The sequence below is a fragment of the Tachyglossus aculeatus genome, chromosome 2 (genome assembly GCF_015852505.1).
Source record: "Tachyglossus aculeatus isolate mTacAcu1 chromosome 2, mTacAcu1.pri, whole genome shotgun sequence".
In the NCBI taxonomy this organism is placed as follows: Eukaryota; Metazoa; Chordata; class Mammalia; order Monotremata; family Tachyglossidae; genus Tachyglossus; species Tachyglossus aculeatus.
The window spans coordinates 7439718-7462296 of record NC_052067.1 but is presented as its reverse complement, the minus strand read 5'-3'; the positions used below and the strand labels follow the sequence as shown (position 1 = coordinate 7462296).

The 22579-nt window shown below is 42.4% G+C and overlaps 1 protein-coding gene across 2 annotated transcripts in view; it reads left to right on the top strand.

The window, feature by feature from the left end:
- DGKB (diacylglycerol kinase beta) overlaps window positions 1–22579 on the top strand; it is a 690045-nt gene that overhangs the window by 86148 nt on the left and 581318 nt on the right. For both annotated transcript variants that reach the window (XM_038767652.1, XM_038767643.1), the window contains exon 3: window positions 21140–21216. In XM_038767652.1, the coding sequence (XP_038623580.1) occupies window positions 21140–21216 (77 nt within the window). The remainder of the gene's footprint in view (window positions 1–21139; window positions 21217–22579) is intronic.

Below are 22579 nucleotides of genomic sequence, written 5' to 3'. Positions count from 1 at the left end.
AAGGACCAAGGTTCTAATTCCTGCTCTGCCACTTGCCTGCTGTATGACCCTAGGCAAGTCATTCAGTCATGAAGCAGCATGGCTCAGTGGAAAGAGCATGAGCTTTGGAGTCAGAGGTCATGGGTTCAAATCCCAGCTCCGCCAACTGTCAGCTGTTGTGACTTTGGGCAAGTCACTTCACTTCTCCGGGCCTCAGTTACCTCATCTGTAAAATGGGGATGAGGACTGTTAGCCCCCCGTGGGACAACCTGATCAGCTTGTAACCTCCCCAGTGCTTAGAACAGTGCTTTGCACATAGTAAGCTCTCAACAAATACCATCGTTATTATTATTATTATTATTCAATACTTTGTGCCTCAGTGACCTCATCTGTAAAATGGAGATTGACTGTGAGCCTCACATGGGACAACCTGATCACCTTGTATCTTCCCCAGCACTTAGAACAGTGCTTTGCACATAGTAAGTGCTTAACAAATGCCATCATTATTATTGTTATTATTATTCTTATTATTTGCCAGCTAATCTATTTAATGAGAAGCAGCATAGTCTAGTGGATAGAGCACGGGCATGGGAGTAAGAAAGACCTAGGTTCTAATTCCTGCTCTACCACCTGTCTGCTGTATGACCCTGAGCAAGTCCTTCAATTCTTTGTGCCTCAGTGACCTCATCTGTAAACTGGGGATTAAGTCTGTGAGCCTCAAGTGGGACATGGACTGTGTCCAACCCGATTAGTTTGTATCTATCCCAGCATTTAGTACAGTGTCTGACACATAGTAAGTGCTTAACAAATACTATAACAAATAGTAAGTGCGGTATTTGTTAAGGGTTTACTATGTAACAAGCACTACACTGAGTACTAAGGTAGACACAATGCAGACACAGTTCCACATGGGGCTCACAATCTAAGGGGAAGATGAAAACAGATCTTAAATCTTCATTTTACAGATGACAAAATGGAGGCATAGAGATGTCAAATGACTTGGCCAAAGTCACACAACAAGCAATTGGCAGAAGAGGGGTGAGAACCAAGGCCTCCTCTTAGTCCCATGTCCTTTCCACTAGGCCAGGCCATTTCTCTAGTTTATCATTGTCTGGTTCCTGCCTTTGACTGGTCATAATCTCCCCTCTGTCACCACATAGACCTCCCTTCTTTAGGATGGTCAGTGATCAGATACTGAGGTACATACAACGGTCGGTTCCCTACGCCCTGCACGAATCATAGGGAACACTGCACTTATCTTCCATAGGCACCACTTCCGAGCCATGGAAATCGCCGGCAGAAGCCGAGCCGGCAGGGGTCCGGACTCCCAATGTGCGGTTCCTGCCTATATTCCCCAGAAGTGCCATATCCAAACTGGACAGGGGAAACTGAAACCCGGATTGTCTGGTATAAAACCAAATGAATCCACATCTCATCCAAGTGTTTGGCAAACTGGATCATTGATTTGATTGACTGAGCTGCAGATTGTTGGCCATGATGGAATCCATATGATAGGCAATCTTTGCCATACCATTTCTTCACTGTAGGATGTTGACTGTGAATTTAGGACCTCTAGAACGCAGCTCTGCAGATTCATTTCAAAGAGAAGACACACAGCCCAGCGGATAGAGCATAGGCCTGGGAGTAAGGAAACCTGGGTTTGAATCCCTCTACCATTTTTCTCATCCATAACCTTGGGCCAGTCAATATTACAGCACCTAATAATGATAATAATTTTGGTATTTGTTAAGCAGTTTCTATGTGCCAGACATTGTGCATCCCTCTACTACTTTCCTCATCCATGACCTTGGGACAGTCAATGTTACCGCACCTAATAATAGTAATAATTGTGTTATTTGTTAAGCAGTTTCTCTCTGCCAGACACTGTGTTGAGCAACTGGGTGGAAACTAGCCAAATGGGTTGGACACAGTCCCTGTTCCACATGGGGCTCACAGACTCAATTCTACAGATGAGGGAGCTGAGGCCCAGAGAAATCAATCAATCAATCAATCAATCAATCATATTTATTGAGTGCTTACTGTGTGCAGAGCACTGTACTAAGCGCTTGGGAAGTCCAAGTTGGCAACATATAGAGACAGTCCCTACCCAACAGTGGGCTCACAGTCTAGAAGGGGGAGACAGAGAACAAAACCAAACATATTAACAAAATAAAATAATTAGAATAGATATGTACAAGTAAAATAAATAAATAGAGTAATAAATAAATAAATAAATAAAAATGAAGAGAAATGAAGTGACATGCCCAAAGCCACACAGCAGAAAGTGGGCAGAGCCAAGGTCTCAGTTTCCTCTCCTGTGAAATGGGGATAAAGTACCCGCTCTCCCTCCCTTTCAGACTGTGAGTCCTGCATGGACCAGAGACTCTGTCCTATCTGATTTTCTTGGATCTGTTACCAGCCCTTACATAGTCCAAAACGCAGAATAAATGCTTGACAAATATCACAGAGTCCCACATAGCTGAGTTTCTGGATAAAGGGCAAAACTTCTGTCCCTCGTATCTGCTCTCCTTTCCAAGCAGAGAACTCTCCTCACCAACAGTGTCCCTGTAACACCTGTGTATAATCATTTGTCAATTGATATAGCACTCCCATACCATATCTCATATCCTATAGCAATATTCTGGGTATCTTCATCACCTTGCTCTCATTTATTTTTGCGACAACATTGAATTCTTTGAGTTTGTTGAGAGTATCAGCTTTTTGAGGATGGAGATCTTTATGAAGACCATTTATCTCAATGAAGGAACTAGATATCAGCTATCTCTGACCTCTAGTAGAAACTGAGTTTTCATTGCACTCTCCCAAGCTCTCAGGACAGAGCTCTGCACACAGTAAGCACTCAATGGTTATGATTAAATGAATGAATAAATGAATACCGTCATCCAGAACTTCTGAAAGAAACTTCCTGTAGGTTTAGGAAAGAAGTGGGTGACGGAGGAACACCACAATTTCCGAATAGTTTTGTTGGCTTAATGCATTTTCAGCTATTTTTGAATCTTCCCCAGTTGCTAAGATATTGATTTTTGTTCCTTTCTCTCCCCCTTTTTTTCCGTTGGTTTTTAAGTGGATCAATTGTATTTAGATCCCCTTGCTTGTAATGGGCTTCACAATCCACATAGGATCAAGATTAAATGAAATTCTTCATCCTTTGTGTTTTCTATCAAATCGATAGAAACAGCAGTACAATGCTGCTGAGAACTCTGTGCTTAAGGCATACAATGTACAGTATCTGTATTGTTGTTTGACAGGTGAGAAAGCCTTTCATTAAAGTGATTGGGCTGGGAAAACTATCATTAAAATGTTCATTGTTTAGGAGCTGAATATCCTAGTAAACAGTGCCTGCTGAAAAGAAGAAAAATCTTATAAAAAAAAAATCAGAGACTTAGCGTGGGTATGACTTTGTTCATTCGAAATTCATTATTTGTGCTCTTTTTCTGAAGGGCTTCACCAAAATTGCTTGGAGCTTTTAGAGAAGAGTGAGTTTTGTTCTCCCTGGAATCCATGCCATTCTTTTTTAATTTCTGTTATTTGTTAATTACCTACTTTGTGCCTTATACCATATTAAGCACTGGGTTAATAATAATAATAATAATAATAATAATAATAGCATTTATTAAGCACTTATTATGTGCAAAGCACTGTTCTAAGTGCTGGGGAGGTTACAAGGTGATCAGGTTGTTCCACGGGGGGGCTCACAGTCTTAGTCCCCATTTTACAGATGAGGGAACTGAGGCCCAGAGAAGTGAAGTGACTTGTCCAAAGGCACACAGCTGACAATTGGCGGAGCTGGGATTTGAACCCGTGACCTCAGACTCCAAGCCCGTGCCCTTTCCACTGAGCCACGTTGGGTAGATACAAGCTAATCAGGTTGGATCATCATCATCATCAATCGTATTTATTGAGCGCTTACTATGTGCAGAGCACTGTACTAAGCGCTTGGGAAGTACAAATTGGCAACATATAGAGACAGTCCCTACCCAACAGTGGGCTCACAGTCTAAAAGGGGGAGACAGAGAACAAAACCAAACATACTAACAAAATAAAATAAATAGGATAGATATGTACAAGTAAAATAAATAAATAAATTAATAGAGTAATAAATATGTACAAACATATATACATATATACAGGTGCTGTGGGGAAGGGAAGGAGGTAAAATGGGGGGGATGGAGAGCGGGACGAGGGGGAGAGGAAGGAAGGGGCTCAGTCTGGGAAGGCCTCCTGGAGGAGGTGAGCTCTCAGCAGGGCCTTGAAGGGAGGAAGAGAGCTAGCTTGGCGGATGGGCAGAGTGAGGGCATTCCAGGCCCAGGGGATGACGTGGGCCGGGGGTCGATGGCGGGACAGGCCAGAGCGAGGTACGGTGAGGAGATTAGCGGCGGAGGAGCGGAGGGTGCCGGCTGGGCTGGAGAAGGAGAGAAGGGAGGTGAGGTAGGAGGGGACGAGGTGATGGACAGCCTTGAAGCCCAGGGTGAGGAGTTTCTGCCTGATGCACAGATTGATTGGTAGCCACTGGAGATTTTTGAGGAGGGGAGTAATATGCCCAGAGCGTTTCTAGACAAAGATAATCTGGGCAGCAGCATGAAGTATGCATTCCATGTCCCACCACAGTCTTAAGCCTCATTTTACAGATGAGGGAACTGAGACTCAGAGAAGTGAACTCACCCAAGGTCACACGGCAGACAAGCAGCGGAACCGGGATTTGAACGTAGGTCCTTCTCACTCCCAGGCCCATCCTGTATCTACTAGGCTATGCTGCTTCCTGGGAGCAGTCCCTCTCTGTGGTGTTGGGCTTTGGGAACCAGGGTGGAAGTGAATGAATACCCACTTTCACAGAATGCCCAGGTGGGTCAGTGACTGAAGCGTCACCCGATATGGCTGGATTGTGCTGAAAGGGCCAACAGGCCTCCCTTGAAATGTCACTGACTCTATCTGTGACAGACAGGATCATTTCGTTGGGCTCACTGGATCTGCAAATTAAAGGAAAGAACTCTTTTCATGGTCAGTTAACTAAATGATAAATCATGATACTATGAGCCCTTGAAGTGCACCTCTGAGGTTTTCTACGCTGAAACCTGAGCAGGCAGGCAGGCAGTCAATCATGCTTCTTGAGCGCTTACCATGTGCAGAGCACTGTACTAAGCTCTGGGGAGAGGACAGCATCATATAACAGACACATTCCCTGCCCACAACAAGTTTAGAGTCTAGAGGGAGAGACAGACATTAAAAAAATGAATTACAGATATTTACATGAATGCCGTGGGGCTGGGAGGAAGGATGAATAAAGGGAGCAAGTCAGGGTGATGCAGAAGGGAGAGGGAGAAGAGGAAAGGAGGCCTTAGTAGGGGAAGGCCCCTTGAAGATGTGCCTTCAATAAGGCTTTGAAGGAGGGAAGGCAATTGTCTGTAGGATGAAGAGCAATTGTCTGTAGGATTTAAGGAAGGAGTGTATTCCAGGCCAGAGGCAGGATGTGGGTGGGGGGTTGGTCGAGACTGACGCACAGTGGGAAAGTTGTCATTAGAGGAGCAAAGTGGGTGGTCTGGGTTGTAGTAGAACAGTGAGGTGAGGTTGGAAGGGGCTAGGTGATGGAGTGCTTTAAACCCAGCGGTGAGGAGTTTCTATTTTATGTACAGGTGAATGGGCAACCGCTAGAATTTCTTGAGGAGTGGTGGAACATGTCCTGAACGTTCCTGTAGAAAAATGATCCGGGCAGCTGACTGAAGTACGGACTGGAGTTCAGAGAGAGACAGGAGGCAGAGAGGTCAGCGATGAGGCCGATACAAAATCAAGGCAGGATTGGAAAAGTGATTGGATTAACATGGCAGCAGGTTCGATGGAAAAGAAAGGGTGGATTTTAATGATGCCGTGAAAAACAAACTGATGGGGTTTAGTGATAGATTGAATATGTGGGTTTAATGAGAGAGAGAGAGCTCTTAAAATGGTAGAATGAAAGTGATTTGTTTAATCAATCAATTGTATTCATTGAGCACTTATGCAGAGCACTGTACTAAGCACCTGGGAGAATATAGTATAAGAGAGTTGGAAGACACATTCCCAGCTGCTCACAGCGAGCTTACAGTCTAGAAGGGCTTACAGTCCAGAGTCATGTTGGATTTCAACATGCCACTGCTATGCATCCACTAGCGTTTGCACTACCCAAGTGAGTTTCATCAGTCACTTGTAGTGGTGTTTGTTTAATGCTTATATGCCAAGCTCTGTGATCATCTATGGGGTGGATACAATGCAGACACTATCTCTGTACCACACAAGGCTCAGAGTCTCAAGGTAGGAGGGAGGAGAGGTAACTAATCCCCATTTTAAAGATGAGGCAACTGAGGCACAGAGAAGATAAATGACTTGACCAAGGTCAAATAGCAGGCAAGTGATGGAGCTGAGATTAGAACCCTGGACCTCTAACCTCCAGGCCCATGTTTGTACATATTTATTACTCTATTTATTTTACTTGTACATATCTATTCTATTTATTTTATTTTGTTAGTATGTTTGGTTTTGTTCTCTGTCTCCCCCTTCTAGACTGTGAGCCCACTGTTGGGTAGGGACCGTCTCTATATGTTGACAACTTGTACTTCCCAAGAGCTTAGTACAGTGCTCTGCACACAGTAAGTGCTCAATAAATACGATTGATTGATTGACTGATTTCTATAAGGCAACGCTGCTTCTCACAGGCCACAGTGAATTTGTTAGGATGGGATTTAGTATCAAACTGTTGAAGGGGTACAGACCCAGATAATAATGATAATAATAATAATAATAATAATAATGGTATTTGTTAAGTGTTTACTATGTGCAAGCACTTTTCTAAGAGCTGGGGGGATACAAGGTGATAAGGTTGTTCCATGTGGGGCTCCCAATCTTAATCCCCATTTTGCACATGAGGTAATTGAGGTCCAGAGAAAAATAATAATGATAATGGCATTTGTTAAGCGCTTACTATGTGCGAAGCACTGTTCTAAGTGCTGGGGGAATACAAGGGGATCAGGATGTCCCACATGGGGCTCACAGTCTTCATCCCCATTTTACAGATGAGGTAACTGAGGCCCAGAGAAGTTAAGTGACTTGCCCAAAGTCACACAGCTGACAAGTGGTGGAGTCAGAATAGAACCCATGACCCGGGCCCGGGCTCTTTCCACTGAGCCACGTGTGTGATGCAGAGAGGAGGGTGAATAAAATGGGGAAAAGAGAGGTTAATCGGCAATATTTAATCATTTAAATTGGGGATTAGTCAGGGAATGCTTCCTGGCTTTTTTGGAATAGTAGTAATAGTAGTAGTAGAAGAAGAAGAAATAGTATTTAAGCACTTATTGCGTGTAGAACACTGCACTGAGCACTGGGAGAGAATAAACTGGTGGGAATTAGTGTCCCATATTCCTCAAGGGGACTCTTATTAGGGTTAGGGTTAGATGCAGTGGAGAAGCAGCGTGGCTCAGTGGAAAGAGCCCAGGCTTTGGAGTCAGAGGTCATGGGTTCAAATCCTGACTCCACCACTTGTCAGCTGTGTGACTTTGAGCAAGTCATTTCACTTCTCTGGGCCTCAGTTCCCTCATCTGTAAAATGGGGATGAAGACTGTGAGCCCCCCATGGGACAACCTGATCGCCTTGTAACCTCCCTAGCACATAGAATAGTGCTTTGCACATAGTGAGCACTTAATAAATGTTTTTATTATTATTATTATTATGCAGGGGTCTGAGAGTGTGTGGAAGACGTTTTTACCCCTGGTATGAAGGGGCTAGGGCATGCCAAGGGCCTACTGAGAGCTCACCTCCTCCAGGAGGCCTTCCCAGACTGAGCCCCCTCCTTCCTCTCCCCTTCCTCCCCCTCTCCATCCCCCCCGCCTTACCTCCTTCCCTTCCCCACAGCATCTGTATATATGTATATATGTTTGTACGGATTTATTACTCTATTTATTTTACTTGTACATATTCTATTTATTTTATTTTTGTTAATATGTTTTGTTTTGTTCTCTGTCTCCCCCTTCTAGACTGTGAGCCCACTGTTGGGTAGGGACCGTCTCTATATGTGGCCAACTTGTATTTCCCAAGTGCTTAGTACAGTGCTCTGCACACAGTAAGCACTCAATAAATACGATTGAATGAATGAATGAATGAATGAATGCCAAGAGCAGGGACCCTCTCTGGCTGGAGTGAAGGTGATGTTTACCACACTGCTGACCTTGGTGCAGACACACAGGTCTCATAGCGTGTAGGAGCAGCTTTTATTCCGGGGCATACCCACACCTCCTCCCACATTGCTTGCAGCCGAGCACTGCACGTGCCATCCTCAAGGTCGTTCCCAAATCACATCTCCTCACTCTATTTCCACCCCAACTGCAGCTTCAGGCCCTCGGCCCCACCTAAGCGCTTGGGTCTTGATCCCAAGCATGGTCTAGTACGTAGACGATAGGCCTGGAAGTCCAAAAGATCTCGGTTCTAATACCAGCTCCTCTACTTAATAATAATAATAATCATAATAAAAACGATGGCATTTATTAAGCCCTTGCTAGGTGCAAAGCACTGTTCTAAGTGCTGGGGTGGTACAAGGTAATCAGGTCGTCCCATGGGGGGGGCTCACAGTCTTCATCCCCATTTTACCGATGAGGGAACTGAGGCACAGAGAAGTGAAGTGACTTGCCCAAAGTCACACGGCTAAGTGACTATTTATTTTATTTTGTTAATATGTTTTGTTTTGTTGTCTGTCTCCCCCTTCTAGACTGTAAACTCGCTGTCGGGTAGGGACTGTCTCTATATGTTGCCAACTTATACTTCCCAAGTGCTTAGTACAATGCTCTGCACACAGTAAGCGCTCAATAAATATGACTGAATGAATGAATGAAAGTGGCGGACTCAGGATTCGAACCCATGACCTCTGACTCCAAAGCCCGAGCTCTTTCCACTTAGGCACACTGCTTCTCACAGCATGTCTACTTGTCTGCCGTATGACTTTGGGCAAGTCACTTTGTTTCTCTGGGCCTCAATTACCTCATCTGTAAAATGGGGATTAAGACTTTGAGCCCCATGTGGAACAGGGACTGTGTCCAACCTGATTTGTTTATATTTACCCCAGCAATTTGTACAGTGCTTGGCACATAGTAAGTTTTTAACAAATACCAATGTTTATTATTATTATTATTATTATTATTATTATTATTATTATTATTATCATAATCATCATCATCATCACTTGTGAACATATATTTCTGCTTTATTGATCACCACCCCTTTACTGCAATTTACTAAAGTACTTGCATTCCTCACTAGATTTCATGCTTCTTGAAGCAAGGAATCCATTGTAATCTCCCAAGGATGTAGTACCATGTGTGGCTCAGTGGAAAGAGCCCGGGCTTGGGAGTCAGAGGTCATGGGTTCTAATCTCGACTCACCACCTGTCAGCTGTGTGACTTTGGGCGAGTCACAACTTCTCTGTGCCTGTTACCTCATCTGTAAAATGGGGATTAAGACTGTGAGTCTCACGTGGGACAACCTGATTACCCTGTATCCCCCCCAGCGCTTAGAACAGCGCTTTGGACATAGTAAGCGCTCAACAAACGCCATCATTATTATTATTCCATGTTCTGCACAGACTGCTGAATAAATTTACCGTTTGATTATATCAAATACTTCCATTTGTTGGGGAGGTAAATGAGAAGCCTATGGAGGCTTTCAAGGAGAAAAATTAAGGGTTGTGAACTTCTAGACACAGTAAGCACTCAATAAATATCATTGATGATGAATGATGTTTTAGAAAGCCAATCTAGCTCACAGTGGGCAGGGAACGTGTCTCCCAACTCTGTTATAATGTACTCTCCCGAGTGCTTAATACAGTGCTCTGCTATACAGTAAGTGCTTAATAAACACAATTGATTGACTGAGAGGCTGAAGAGGGGAAAGAGAGAGACCAGTATGAAACCCGATTCAGTAATCAAACCAGGGCTTGAAGCAAACACATTTTTAACTTGACATACATACTTCCTCCTACAGGCAATTCAGATAAAGGAACCTCTTCTGAATAAAATTAATCTCCTCTGTGTATTTATAGCTATTTCCTAGGGCTTATTGTTCTTCCTCTGTGCGCTGCCTTTGTCCTCTGGCATTTGGACATTAGGAAAAATTTCCCATATACCTAGGACTAAAGAGCTATGTATGGTTCTTCATAGAAGCAAATGTGATTCTTGAGCCAAGCTGAGGAGTCCAAGGCATGCAGAAGCAATTTTGCCTAGTGGATAAAGCACAGGCCTAAGAGTCTGAAGGGCCTGGGTTCTAATCCTGGCTCTGCCACTGGTCTGCTGTGTGACCTTGGACAAAAAACTTAACTTCCCTGTACTCGGTTGACTCATCTGCAAAATGGGGATTAGAACTGTGAGCCCTATGTGGGATAGGGATTGTGTACAACCTAATTAGCTTGCATCTATCACAGTGCTTAATACATATCCCATAAATGTTTTTTTCAGATAGAATGCCTGACACTTTAACAAATACCATAAAAACAAAACAGAAAAGCAAACAAAACCCTGTCCTGTAGGTTGGAGGAGTGAGGCATCTGAACCTGTTCTATTTACCTTGAAGGAAGGTAGGGTAATTTGTGCTAACTGTGGACGATGGACTCTTAATGCATAGGCTGCTCAGAGGTTTCATTTTAATTGGGTCTTCTGCACCAAAATGTTGCTGACCCCTGCTATGATATAACAATGTGGATTGGCACTTTAGTCTTTTGATGAAGATCAACCAATCATTTATTGAGTGCTTCCTATTTGCAGGGCACTGTACTAAGCACTTGGGAGAGTATAGCACAACAATATAATAGATGCATTCCCCACCCACGGTGAGCTTACAGTCAAGAAGGGGCAGATAGACATTAATATAAAGTACAGATATGTTCATAAGTTCTGTGGGGTTGGGAGGTGGCGGGGAATAAAAAGGAGCAAGTTGGAGTGGTGAAGGGAGTGGGACAAGAGAAAATGAGGGCTTAGGGAAGTCCTCTTGGAAGAGATGTGTCTTCAGTAAGGCCCTAAAGCGAAGGAAAGTAATTGTCACTGGATATGAAAAGGGAGAGCGGTCCAGACTCTAGCATGTGGGCAAGAGGTTGGTAGCGAGATAGCTGAGGTTGAGGTACTGTGAGCAAATTGGCATTAAAGGAGCAAACTGTGTGGCCTGGATTATAGTAGGAGAGTAGCAAGATAATAATAATAATAATAATAATAATAATAATAATAATAATAATAATAATGCCATTTATTAAGCACTTACTATGTGTGAAGCACTGCTCTAAGCACTTGGGAGGTTACAAGGTGATCAGGTTGTCCCACAGGGGGCTCACAGTCTTAATCCCCATTTTACAGATGAGGTACCTGAGGCACAGAGGAGTTAAGTGACTTGCCCAAGGTCACAGCTGACAGTTGGTGGAGCCGGGATTTGAACCCATGACCTCTGACTCCAAAGCCCATGCTCTTTCCACGAAGATGAGGTAGGAGCGGGCAAAATGATTGAACGCTTTAAATTTGATGGTAAGGAGGTTCTCTTCGATGCAGAGGTGGATTATACCAATAGACTTCCCTAGAATGGAGGCAGAAAAATCGATGAATGGACAAAGCAAGCAGAAATGATAAGGAATTGGCCCAATTTGCTTGGCTCGTTTCAGGCTCTCATCAATAAGCATTAAAAATAATTCTCCTTGAATGCAGTGCTCATCTACAGCTGATTCTCCATTATGTACTGGTCTGCTATCTGCTTCATTCTGAATTTCAACTGTGTGGGGTATCCTGTAGCTCTTAGTCAATGCTCTTTTTTGAGCACTTACTCTGTGCAGAACACTATGCTAAGTGTTTGGGAGAGAATAATATAGCAGAGTTGGTCAACACGCTCCTTGCCCACAATGAATTTACAGTCTTGAAGAGGAGGACATTTATGTGAATGAATCAGTTATGGATGCATTTACAAGTCCTGTGGAGGTGAGGGAGGGGTAAATAAAGGATGTAAATCTAAGTGCAAGAATGACGCAAAAGGGAGCGGGAGAAGAGGAAATGAGAGCTTAGTCGGGGAGGGCCTCTTGGAGGACATGTGATTTTATTAAAATTTTGAATGTGGGGAGATGCAATGTCTGTCGGATATGAAGAGGGAGGGCATTCCAGGCCAGAGGCAGGATGGGGGTGAGGGGGCGGCGGCGAAATAGATGAGTTCGAGGTACAGCGAGTAGTTTTGGCATTAGAGGAGTGAAGTGTAGTAGTAAATCAACAAAGAAAGATAGAAGGGGACAAGCTGATTGAGCACTTTAGAGCTAATGATAAGGAATTTCTGTTTGACGCGGAGGACGACGGTCAACCACTGAAGGTCCTTGAGGAGTTCAGGGGTTGTGTGACTAGTTATCATGCTAGAATCTAGTTTGTTATCAGAACGATACAACAGAGTTGGTAGAATGTTTCCTACCCATAATGAATTTACAGTCTCTAGCACCTACATAAACACAGGGGCAAACTAGAAAGGCTCTGCTCATGAGTCAGTTTTGCTTGGAAATCCCTTTTGAGTTTCAAAACATCTTGACAGTGGTTTGGTTTTCCATCTACTGAGCTGCAGATATACTCATTAAGATGTAAATAGGGTTTCTTGGTCATAACTGAGAACATTTTACTCAAGAGTTCCAAATACATAGCTCATTAATTGGGATGGTATCACTGAGTGCCAGAAAAAAAAACACAATCATATTGGCCAGATTTTATAGATGTAGAAAATAAAAACCACTGCAGCAATTAGTTATTAAGCACTTACTATGTGGCAGTCACTGTGTTTGATGGAGGATACCTCATACTGGGTTCACAAATTAAGAGCCTAGAACAAATACCTTCCCATTTTACAGTTTAGGAAAATGAGGCCCAGAGAAATTAAGGAATTTACCAAAGGTCACTCAGCAGGTCATTGGCCAAGTTGGGAGGGGAACTCTGGTCTCCAAACTCGCCCAGGTCATCTGGACTGCCGGTAATGTTATATTAATAATAATAATTGTGGTATTGAATGATGGCATTTGTTATGTATTGTGCCAGGAGCACTGGGGTGGTTACAAGCAAATCGAGTTGGACACAGTCCCTGTCCCATATGGGGCTCACAATCTCAATCCCCATTTTACAGATGAGGTAACTGAGGCACAAAGAAGTGAAGTGACTTGCCCAAGGTCACACAGCAGACAAGTGGCGAAGCTGGGATTAGAAGCCATGATCTTCTGATTCCCAAGCCCTTGCTTTATCCACTATCCCATGCTGCTTCTTATAATAATGGTACTTGTAAAGCACTTACCATGTGCCAAGCACTGTTCTAAGCACTGGGGTAGATACAGGTTAATCAGTTTGGACACGGTCCCTTTCCCACGTGGAGCTCACACTTTAAATCCCCATTTTACAGATGAGGTAACTGAGGCACGGGAAAGTTAAGGGATTTGCCCAGTGTCACACAGCAGACAAGTGGCGGAGCTGGGATTAGAACCCAGGACCTTCCAACTCCCAGGCCTGGGTTCTCTTCAGTAGGCCACGCTGTTTAAGCACTTACTATGTGTCAGGCACTGGACTAAGCGCTGGGGTGGCTAAAAACTAATTAAGTGTAGCATAGTCCTAGTCCCACATGGCGCTCACAGCCCTGAGATTTTAAGTCTGCATAACCAGATTCCATTAATTTGGTGGCACAACGTGTATCGGATTAGCTAAATCACCTTCCTCTTAATAATAATAATAATAATAATAATAATGGTATTTGTTAAGTGCTTACTATGTGTGAAGCACTGTTCTACGTGCAGGGCAGGGATACAAGGTGATCAGGTTGTCCCACGTGGAGCTCATAGTCTTAATCCCCATTTTACAGATGAGGGAACTGAGGCACAGAGAAGTTAAGTGGCTTGCCCAAGGTCACACAGCTGACTAGGTCATGTGGCCTTTATTAAACTTCTTTCCTGTGCATTTGTTGATCTTTTCTGCTGGAGTTCTAGTCTGCAGAAAGATAATAGAGTGTAGTAGCTTGAACTGAATTGGGTTCTTTCCATCTGCATGGCTTTTGCCAACAAACCCAGCTGCTGTTTCAAGAAGTATCGCAAAAAGAGGGCAAACGTTTCTGGTTTTACCCTCACCCAGAATATCAGTTGTTCTCATATTGTAATCCCATGTAAATATTGAGAGCTGTCCCTGAACGCTTTGGTATTTTGCCAGTATTTAATTGCAGAACGAATATGAATGTTTTGATCTGAATACTCAGATGCGAGATGGTCATAGCGGTAGAATACATGATTAGATGAATTGGCTCCAACCCATGGCTATTTGCACTATTTTTATATGGTTTATGGTTTTTATCGACTGTTTCATTTGTTCTGTTTATGATTTTATGTGTGGAAGCACAGTTGGTTGTGGATTCTTTCGGCTGACTCTTGAGCTTTGTTACCCTTCGACAGAGAGGACATTTAAAATGTAATGAAACATTTTCTAAATATATCCCTCAGTAATTTAGTTTATAGGAAATGAGGAATAGAGCATTTACAAGAAAAAAGCTCTCCGATGATTCGGAATTATTCAACTGTGCAAACCCACAGCCCAAGTCTGGAAGAGGAATTTGTATTCCTAACAATGTTTAAACCACACTTCTCTGTTTCAATGGATGGAGCGCTTCCAGACACCACTTGAGAGGAGCTATAGCTGTGTCTTCTCAAAAGCCACCTGTTTCCAATCCTCATTTTCTTGACTTTCCATTTCCCAACTTGTAGCCTGTAGAAATCAGATTAAGATGCTGAGAGCCCATCAAATGCAACTTCTGGACATCCAGTCTCTTGTCCTGCTTTAAATTACATTACAGCAATTGAGGATTCCCCGTCTTCTTCTTCTCCTTCTTCCTTGCCATTTTTCTTTTTTATCGGTAGAGAAGTGACTCGTTTTCCCTTTTTTGGAATATCTAGAGGAGAGCTGTCTTTCAAATGTATTAATGTGGTAAGGAAGAGTCAGATGTATTTGAAACATTCTACCCTTCATGTTTTGAGGTGACTGCTGTTATTTATATGTCCAAATATATGAGGCAGAGAAAAAAAAAACAGGTAGCAAGAAGTAGCATATCCTGTTGGTTAGAACATGGGACTGGAAGGCCCAAGGAGCTGGGTTCTAATCCTGGCTCCGCCACATGTCTGCTGTGTGACCTTCGGCACATTTCAATTCTCTGTGCCTCAGTTATCTTGTCTGTAAAATTGAGATTAAGACTGTGAACCCCATGTGGGAAAGGGACTGTGTCCAACCTGTTAAGCTTGTATCTACCCCAGCAATTAGTACAGTGCCTGGCACATAATAAGTGCTTAACAAATACTAGTAAAAAAAAAAAGAATAAAGGTAGAGTGACAAAATAAGTAACGTATTTTCATTTAGGTAATTCATAATATTTTTCAGGATCTGCCCTTTCTTCTCCATCCAAATGGCCACCATGCTAATCCAATCACTTTCATAAATCAATCAATTAATCACTTGTCACAGCCTGTCCCAGATACTGCATCAGGTATCTCACTGGTTTCTCCACATCTCCAATCCTGAACCTCACCAGTCCATAGATTATTCTGCTGACTGGGGTAGATTTCTAAAATTTCGTTCTGCAAACACCTCCCCCTTCCTTATACAATTGTAATGGTTGCCTTCCATTTCCCAATCGAGCAAACTGAGTTACAACAAATCCAAGTAAATTGCCTAGGGTTACATGGCAGGCGTTTTTCCCTTCACGGTCAGGAAGTTAAGAGGTGAGGTGTAGTATGCACAATTTGTCCTCATATTGGATATGAAACAGTTCAGGCCCCATTAGTGAAGTCAAAACTCAACCATTAAATCAGAGGGATGGCAGAAATGTGTGACACTGGTATTTGCTGTGGAAATCATGTTCCAAAGATATGCTGCCAATGCAAATAATATATTTGGGATGAAACTCGGAAATGGGCTTAGGCAAAATCTTTTCCCAGCTTATTTGCTTAATTGTTTTCTATTTACCTGGTGCCGGCAGTCATGCATCTTGTGGGAAATAGGAACACAGTCAGTTTGGTTTCTCTGGATCCCCTGCCCTAATCGGGCCCTCTCGAAACTTGTGTCCTCTTATTTGCCACCTACCTGAAGACGAGATGATAAAATCATTGAAAATAAAATCATTCTACTCAAATTTTATAAGATCCGTCCAAAATGACCAGAAAACCTTAAAGCTAGGAAAATCATGGCTTTTCACAATAAGATTTTCCATGCCGGGTAGTCTTTTCAATTATTATTAGTATGTTTTTTTTTCCAGGGGTTAATTTTGATTTCTGGAGTCTTCAAGGATTTTTAGTTTTAGACATTTTGACTGTCTTCTAGACTGTAAGCTCATTGTGGGCAGGGAATGTGTCTGTTTATTGTTGTATTGCATTACTAATAATAATGATATTTGTTCAACACTTACTATGTGCCAGGCACTGTACTAGGCACTGGGGTGGATACAAGCAAATTGGGTTGGACATAATCCCTGTCCCACCTGGGGCTCATAGTCTCAATCCCCATTTTGCAGATGAGGTAACTGAGGCACAAAGAAGTAAGGTGACCTACCCAAGGTCACACAGCAGACAAGTGGCAAAGCTTCGATTAGAGCCCATGACCTTATGACTCCTAGGCTCATGTGCTATCCAGTCTGCCATGTTGCTTCTCATTGTATTCTCCTAAGTGCTTCATACAGTCCTAATAAATACGATTGAATGAATGCACACAGTAAGCATTCAATAAATGAAATTGTATGAATGAATGAATGAATAATAATAATAATGGTATTTGTGACATCACTTGTTTGGATTTGTCCATCTTTCTATTCAGAGCCCTGCACTTGGAGGTGGGCAGAAATTTTATTTATTTGTACTGATGTCTATCTCCCCCACACTAGGCTGTAAGCCCACTGTGGGTAGGAAATGTGACTATGATTCTATCGTATTCTCCTGAGTGCTTAGTACAGTGGTCTACACAAGGTAAGCGCTCTGAGCCCACTGTTGGGTAGGGACTGTCTCTATATGTTGCCAGCTTGTACTTCCCAAGCATTTAGTACAGTGCTCTGCACACAGTAAGTGCTCAATAAATACGATTGAATGAATGAATGAATAAATACAAATGAATGAATGAGGAGAAACAACTTGATGAAAACAACATAGTAATAATAATTATCATATTTAAGCTCTTAATATATGACAAGCACAGTTCTAAGAGCTGGGGTAGATACAAGGTAATCAGGTTGTCCCAGTTGATGAGGTAATTGAAGCACAGAGAAGTTAAGTGACTTGCCTAAGGTCACACAGCAGACTAGTGGCAGATCTGGAATTAGAACCCACATCCTCAAGGCCCTGCTGAGAGCTCACCTCCTCCAGGAGGCCTTCCCAGACTGAACCCCTTTCTTCCTCTCCCCCTCGTCCCCCTCTCCATCCCCCCCATTTTACCTCCTTCCCTTCCCCACAGCACCTGTATATATGTTTGTACATATTTATTACTCTATTTATTTATTCATTTTACTTGTACATATCTATTCTATTTATTTTATTTTGTTAGTATGTTTGGTTCTGTTCTCTGTCTCCCCCTTTTAGACTGTGAGCCCACTGTTGGGTAGGGACTTTCTCTATGTGTTGCCAATTTGTACTTCCCAAGCGCTTAGTACAGTGCTCTGCACATAGTAAGCGCTCAATAAATATGATTGATGATGATGATGATGATCCTCTGACTCCCAAGCCCATGCTCTTTCCACTAAGCCATGCTGCTTCTCTAAAAGACTAGCCACCGCAATAAACATCACAAGAGCAATTGTGTGTTGTGATTAAAGGAGCAGAATTTCAGGGTCCTGGCAGGTCAAAGACCAATACGTAATCATTGCATTTTGCATAGAAAAATGATTATTCACCATTGGCTTCAGGTCACTCTATCCCAGAGGGGCTTGCCTCCCTCTTGCCTACCTGCTCTCTTCTGAGAAACAATAAAACTGGGAGATAAGAGGGTTGAATGAGAGAAATTCTTGAGAGGAAAAAAAAATCTTTGCTTTCAGATGACCTTATTTTTCTAATCACACTCCGTTTTCCTCTCTTGCAAACTCTCCTGAAATGCCTTTTACTGGTCTTCTTTTCTCCGCAGTGAAAAGATTTCTTGGCTAATGGCATGGATTCCATTTCTTATTAGTCTAGGTCCTCTTGCCTGTAATCCACCCTACCAAGAGCAGGAAACTTAACTTATCATGGAAAACCCACTCTATTTACCCTCAGAGTCACACTTTGTCAAATCCCTGTTACATTTCCGTCTCCCAAATAAAATACCATCACGAACACAGTCCGGGCCATTCTTGAAGATAAGCACAACTCTGAAAGCTTTAGAAGCTTTAGAGGCAGAAGCTAAGAGACAGGAAATGCTTTCAGAGCTCCACACTCAAGGCATAGACTTGATTGCTGTCCTTCTAGAACCAGAAGATATATCCACACAACTGAGACTGAGGAGCACATTTTCTGAAAGTCCCCAGAGGTGGGGATAAAAGGGTATCAGACAAATATCCTGGGGATCAGAAGAATGTGCGGAGAACTCCTCTGGATTCAAGTGCAGCAGATTGGTTGTCATAACTACTAGGGATCTAAGAACAGTAGAAACTCAATTATCCAGAATGTGGGGGATAAAATGAGTAGGGACGAGAGGATAGTCTGAATAATTCAAGTTTCCTACATGTCACACCATTTGTATCATCTGAAAATAAGAATAGCAGAATTTTCACATGGGTGGCAGGAATAATGGCAGTTACAGTATTTATTAAGGGACTATGTCTACCAATTCTGCTATACTGTATTGGGAAATGGCTGGTGGGAAGAATCCATGTAGTCTACGGTCACAGAACAGGACAACTCAGAGACCTGGAGAAGGTTTCCAATTAATGGTATTTCCGGAGAAGTGGCATGGCATAGTGGATAAATCACAGACCTGGGAGTGAGAAGGTCACAGGTTTTATTCCCATCTCTGCCACTTGCCTCCTGTAACCCTGGGTAAGTCACTTCACTTCTCTGTACCTCAGTTACCTCACCTGTAAAATGGGGTATGAGATTCTGAGCCCCACGTAGGACAGGGACTATGTCCAACACAATTTACATGTATCCATCCCAGTGCTTAGAACAGTGCCTGGCACATAGTAAGAGCTTATCAAATATGATCATTACTGAACACTTAAGGTGTGTAAAACATTGTACCAAGCACTTGGGAGAGTACAGTACAAGAGGGTGGATAGACACCATCCCTGACCACAATGAGCTTACAATGTACAGAGAAAGACAAGCATTAAAATAGAATAGGGATAGGAAACGTAGTGTAGTAGAAGAATATTTACACAACTATCATGGGGCTGGGGGGAATATCCAAGTGTATAAGTCATACATGGTCAAGTGCATAGATAAAACAGGGCAGGGTGGAAAAGAGAACTAAAACATTTACTTTGGGAAGACCTCTTGGATCTTAGTTTTGGATCTGAGAGCTAGAAGATGACATTAAAGAAAAAGTGAGTTTTTCTCCAAAATTGGCTATTGCAGGCTGAAGACAAATACTGAGATAAAGATGATATTTTCTAAGAGGTAAATCTGGGATCTCAAAGATGATATTCTTCATTTGCGCTTTGTTATGGGGTTTATTCAGGTGAAATATTTTCCTTGCATTAGAATAGGGTTCTGAAAACTGTCACGGGAGCCATACCTGGATCTTCCTGGGACTGAATATGGTTCTTGAGACAGGGAAGGGAGGTTGCCAAGACATTTCAAGCCATTAGAGAAGCAGCATGGCTCAGTGGAAAGAGCACAATTTCTGCGGGCAGGGAAGGGGGGTAGCACAAAGTAGTGAGTCAGGGTAACGGGAAGGGGAGGGGAAGCAGAGGAGCATATGTGGCTGAAAAAGCCAATGTGGGATTTATAGTCCTGGTAGTATCATGCAGGTAAAATGGGTGTCCTTCATTGTGTCTTATTATTGTCTTGCTTTGTTTAGTTTTGTTTTCTGTCTCCCCCCTTCTAGACTGTGAGCTCATTGGTAGGTAGGAATTGTCTCTATTCATGTCGAATTGCACTTTCCGAGCTCTTAGTACAGTGCTCGGCACACAGGAAGCGCTCAATGAATATGACTGAATGAAAGAATGAATGAATGCTTTGTGCGTTCAGGACCTCAGTCAATCAATCATTGCCATTTTTTGAGCACTGAATGGAGAGGACTGGTGTAAGTGCTTTGGGGGAGAGTATGATACAACAGAGCTAGCAGGCATGTTCCCTGCCCATGAGTAGCTTTCAGTCTAGAAGGGGAGACAGACACTTAATATCAATCAATAATTTAATTAATTCATATCAATAAACAAAGGATTGGCCCTTTCTCCAGGACTTTTCAAGGTGCTTGGAACAATGCAAAGTGCAAAATACTTGTATTTCCCAAGTGCTTTGTACAGTGCTCTGCACACAGTAAGAGCTCAATAAAAACGATTGAATGAATGAATGAAAATACATTTGAGGAGCTTCTGCACAGAGAACCTCTTCAAGTTTTCAGGAACAACAGGAATCGTGTGTCCTCCTTTAAATTGTACTTAGAACCCAGGTCATTTAGGACAGTCACTGTGGCGTGTGTCTGATAAATAGTTGCTACCGACTGTGATTGTTTCATCAGTCATACTGTGACCATGTGATCACAGGCTGGAATCATAGGAAGAAAAAATAATGAAGGTGTTATAATCACTGAGAGTGAGAAAATGACAAAATATCATGGTTAGTTTCTGTTGAGAGTCTTCCGGAACTCTCATGTCTCACTTGAAGTCCTGCAGGGCATTTGAGTGACTGCACAAACTCACTTTGAAAAAAGTTCTCATGACTGGAAAAGTCCAACTATATTTCATCTGAGTAAATAATCGTAGGAACAAAGAATAATGAAGGTGTTATAATCACTGAGAGTGAAAAAATGACAAAATATCATGAAGTTAGTTTCTGTTGAGAGTCTTCTGGAACTCTCATGTCTCACTTGAAGTCCTGCAGGGCATCTGAGTGAATGCACAAACTCACTTTGAAAAAAGTTCCCATGCCTGGAAAAGTCCAACTATATTTCATCTGAGTAAATGCATTGTATGTTTTCCATTTTTTTTCTAGATTCCACCAAGAAAATCAAGGATGTTCTTGAAGAATTCCACAATAATGGTGTGCTAGCAAAGTACAATCCTGAAGGGGTAATTTTCCTTCTTTGCTTATATTTATTTAGTTTGGGAATTTTTTGGCACTTGTTTGATAGCAGATGCGAAATATTATCTATCTATGAAATCAAAAACCGTCAGTTTTGCTACAGTGTTGGGGTGGTATTCTTTATGAATCCATGCTAAGGAAAATGTGTATTCTAGCACTCACTGTTTTCTTCTGAAAATGCATTATGTTCTATCCAGACGGACATGAGTAGGTGGAAGAATGTTTCCTAATTAACCGGGGTATTCGTTGAGCACTTACTATGGGCCAAGCATGGCCTGGGGAGAAGCAGCATGATCTAGTGCTTAGTAATGAGTGCTTAGTACAGTGCTCTGCACACAGTAAGTGCTCAATAAATATGATTGAATGAATCTAGTGGACAGAGCACAGGCCTGGCACTCAGAAGGACTGGGGTTCCAAACTCCGGTCCACCACTTGTCTGCTGTGTGACCTTGGGCAAGTCACTTCACTTCTCTGTGCCTCAGTTTTCTCATCTGTAAAAGGGGGATTATTGCTGTGAGCACCACGTGGGACAGGGACTGTGTCCAACCCGATTAGCCAGTATCAATCCCAGCACTTAGTACAGGGCCTGGGACACAGTGAGAGTTTAACAAATACCACCTAAAAAACAAAACATAAAGCAAAAATAAGCACTGAGATAGATACAAGATAAACTGGTAGGACACAGTCCCTATTTTTAACATTGTGACTTCTCTGAACCATATGGTGCAACCACTCAATTGGATGTTATTTTGGAAAATAATATTCAGTAGCAGATATGAGATAATTATTCACTAATTTACCTTGGACAGTATTTGTTAAAGGGTTTATTCAGACATCATGAAGCAGGAAAATATTTTAAAATGTAGTGAAATATAACTATTTTACAAGAGACTCGTGGTGCAATTTTAAGTACTTATTTTAATTATTTAGAATATTTTTCACATTCCTACTATTAGCAGAACCTCAGTGAGGAATTCCTCTCTTGGCTCTACATTGCATCTCTTAGTTGAGAGATTTGGGGCTATGACATTTTACCTTCAGTATTTTCACAAGGTGATGAGCAATTCTGAATCATCACATAGCAGAAATAATTTCTTCCAGTGCCCTATAATTGTTCGCACCAAGACAAGGTTTTGTTTCCTGAATTTCAGGCTACTTATCTGATCCTTTCCTCGTTTCATGCCCACAACCCCTTTCTTATTTTCTCCTTTTCTAAAAAGTTCCCTTCCTGGAGTCACCTGCTGCATTGTAAATGCATTCAGCACTCCATTTTTTTTTTTTTGAGCAGTTGGATTCACTCAAATCTACAAACCTTGACTAACGTAGGCAAAATCAAAATAAAGAAAGGTG